The 3,267-nt window shown below is 29.5% G+C and overlaps 1 protein-coding gene across 1 annotated transcript in view; it reads right to left on the bottom strand.

The window, feature by feature from the left end:
- Positions 1 to 2,809, bottom strand: part of LOC106460671 (Fanconi anemia group J protein-like) — a 74,448-nt gene extending 71,639 nt beyond the window's left edge. Inside the window, exons 1-2 of the mRNA XM_022387431.1 lie at positions 2,771 to 2,809; positions 930 to 1,120 (exon numbers count right to left, since the gene is read on the bottom strand). Coding sequence (XP_022243139.1) covers positions 930 to 1,079 — 150 coding nt within the window. The 5' untranslated portion in view covers positions 1,080 to 1,120; positions 2,771 to 2,809. The remainder of the gene's footprint in view (positions 1 to 929; positions 1,121 to 2,770) is intronic.
- Between the last annotated feature and the right edge of the window lie 458 nt (positions 2,810 to 3,267).

Raw genomic sequence — 3,267 nt, 5'->3', positions numbered from 1 at the left:
GTTTCATGAGAGACATGCAATTTCAGGGCCATTTCACGAGTGTATTGCCGTGGGTTAGACTCAACAAGCATCTTTAGAGCATGAATATCAATTCCAACATGTCGGCTCCTGCCATCACAGTTTTTAAGGCTAAAGTCACCTGAACAAAATTTGCTGAGCCATCGTTGACAAATATGAACATTAAAAAATTTCCATAAACTTCTTTGATATTCTTTGTGGCTAAAGAGGCATTGTTTCCTTTCTTGTATTCAAACAGCATTGCATGCCAAATGTTATTTTTTGTGTGTGTGTGAGGGGGAGATAATGAAAGTTTTCCAAAACGCGACATTAATTTCTTGATGACCTAATAAATTAGGTAACAAAAAAATAAAACAGAAAAATGCTTCTGTGAGAAACGCGAACAAAATGGAGATAATTCAGAAATGTAGTTTCAGACTGATGATAGCCTTTCATAGGAATAATAGAACAATAATTAATATTCCTGACATACATTCCAGAAAAACAATTTAACATTCTAAACATCATTAAATTAAACTCTTGTCATTTGTATATAAGCACATTCTACTCCAGAAATTTTAATTTTATTGATAAATTTAGAAAATTAAAAAAAGTATATTAGCAACAAAATTATAATTGCTCTCCTTACATATAAGCATTTCCCATGTAAAAAAAAACGGAGACAAAAGTACTTAAGGTAAGGTTATAGCAATTAGATACCTTGTGGTGTCATGGTTAGCAGCCTATGTGATCACTAAGTCTAATTATTAATTAGTTGCTTTTTATTACTAGATACTAATTACTATCTAGCAATAAAAAAATTAACAATCATACTTAAATGATCACATATGGAACTTTTCTGAACCATTAAGATGCATCTAGCTATAAGTATACACAGTTTGACTCCACATGCTGTCACTTCTCAAACTCACCTTACTCATCATAGCAAACTGAGAGGAATAAGGTTTTCCAGGAAAATGCACATGGACACCTTGGATTGGGTACACTCTATTTCCATGTGCATCAATTGACTGAGTAGAGGATGGAATCTGAGAAGCATCTATAGAGCAGGATGCATCCATGTTTGGACAAAGAAGTGCTTGAAAATGTTGGTCAAGGACACCTAGAATTGCAACAGATAATAAAGCTATACATTTTTATCTGCAATTTCAGTACAAGACAAGTACACAATGAAGGTTTCAAAATATTCTAGAACCAAAAGTTATAACACTTTTACAGATATCAATATATGACCATAATTGATATTAACAGCACCTTTGGAAAGCTGTTTCAATTGTGTTCTGTTTAAGAACACAAATTGGCAATATACACATTCTGAGTTTTATAGGCTAATTTCACAGCTCAAGAGTCATGCTACTTTCAATCCATAACAACATAACTGAAAAAAAAAACAACTGAGATTTCTAATATTCAAAATAGAAACTTAGTTTACAAAAGCATCTGTCCAGTTAGCAGTCACAGGTTCAAACCTCACATTTCAATTTTTCAGAAAAATTCTTAATATTTTGAAAAAATTAATAGTTTAAAACATGGACACAATTTTCAATATTAAGAGATATAAGATCAAGCACTTAAGACACTATGCTAAGTATTGTTTTTCTAAAACAAATTTTATTCCAAGAAAGTCATTGTAATGAAGAAAAAGGATTTGATTATGAATGTTTGTGACAAAAAATAGTTTAGTATTGCCAGATTGGTGTTCATACCTAAACACATTTTATGAGCTCATAAATATAGTTATTGTAACTTTATGAAAAATATGTAAATCTTTTACAAAAGCATAGAGAAGGTTTATTAGAAAATAGAGGTAAAAAGAACACAGTATCAAGGCCAAAACAATATCAACAGAAAAGAAAAAAGTTACGTAGCTTCCCATCCATAGAAAATTCATAAGAATGAAGATTAAGAATCATAAAAAATTAAGATCCCCCAAAAAATACCAAAACCTACACTAAAAAGTGTGAAATTGTACCAGTAAGTATAATACCATAACAACTGCATGTTTAAGATAAAATAAATTCAAATTAATATTAGCATAAAATTACATTACTTAGTTAATATTAACACCACATAATAGTTTTGTGTGTGCAACAGACAATAACTAAAATGGCAAGTGTACATACAATTTAAGGACAACAAGCAACCTGTTGGTCACCTAATATGTCCCATCCACTATATTAAACTCTAAAAATAAAACACTTCAACCCACCTATAATCAAATATTTATCCCTTATACTCCCTTAAACTCATTGCATCTACAACATCTGAAGGCAACCCATTCCAGAGGCCAAACACCCTTTAGAAAAATAAAGCTGTCTTAGCTAAAGGATCTTTTAATCACTTTCATTTTCAAAAGGTTGAAAAGAAGAGTAACATTAGCTATATAATAAAGCTATTAAATATCAGATTGAAATAAAGTTTTTTCTAGTTTCAGCTAAAGATCATTTAAAGTTTAAAATTAAATAAAAATAGTTAAGTAATGTTTCTATTATTTTCAGAAAACTGCTGAGAATGAGATTGAAAATTTAATTAATACTAATACTGAGTATTAGTAATACATTGGTACTGGTGATTGTTTAAATTAGCATTCAATTGCGTGTAACTAGACTTATGTACAAACATAAAATTAAGAAGTGAAATTACAGCAAAAGTAAATTCAAATAATTAAAATGTCTCAAAACGTCTATCAATAACACATATTGTATTTGTAATTCTAAAAATAAAACTAATAGTCATTTACAGATCAACATACAACTAGTTTGGCGCCACACTTTTCATGATACTAATATATGAAGCGCTATCTATAAACAGAAGTTGAATATTTGAATTATCAAAAAACAGAAGCTACAATATATATCTTAATTGTGCTATTATTCTCGCTTGTCAATTTAAGGAATAATTTTTATTAACCATATAAATATTTCAATAGATTGAAAATATTTAATGTACACTAAGTTTGAGGACTGTATTTGTTCACATTCGATAGAGCTGTATTAGAGCCAAATGTTTAATTTTGTTATTAGTAACTCATTTTTAGTATAATAAAATCCTATGATATATATCTATATTGTTACGCCTCTGTGTTCGTTGGTTAATTTTCCGTAGAAATTCTTTCCGAGAAACTTCAGCCGATACAAGTTCTTTCTTAAATAAAACTAGTTTATTCTTTCTCAATTCAACTTTTCAATACACCTAATTTCCACAGTCACTTTCACTTCAACACACGCTAGAATTCACAACGATTCACGC

The sequence above is a fragment of the Limulus polyphemus genome, unplaced genomic scaffold (assembly GCF_000517525.1).
Source record: "Limulus polyphemus unplaced genomic scaffold, Limulus_polyphemus-2.1.2 Scaffold813, whole genome shotgun sequence".
In the NCBI taxonomy this organism is placed as follows: Eukaryota; Metazoa; Arthropoda; class Merostomata; order Xiphosura; family Limulidae; genus Limulus; species Limulus polyphemus.
Note: the sequence above shows the minus strand (reverse complement) of the source record. Positions and strands in the feature narration are given on the sequence as shown.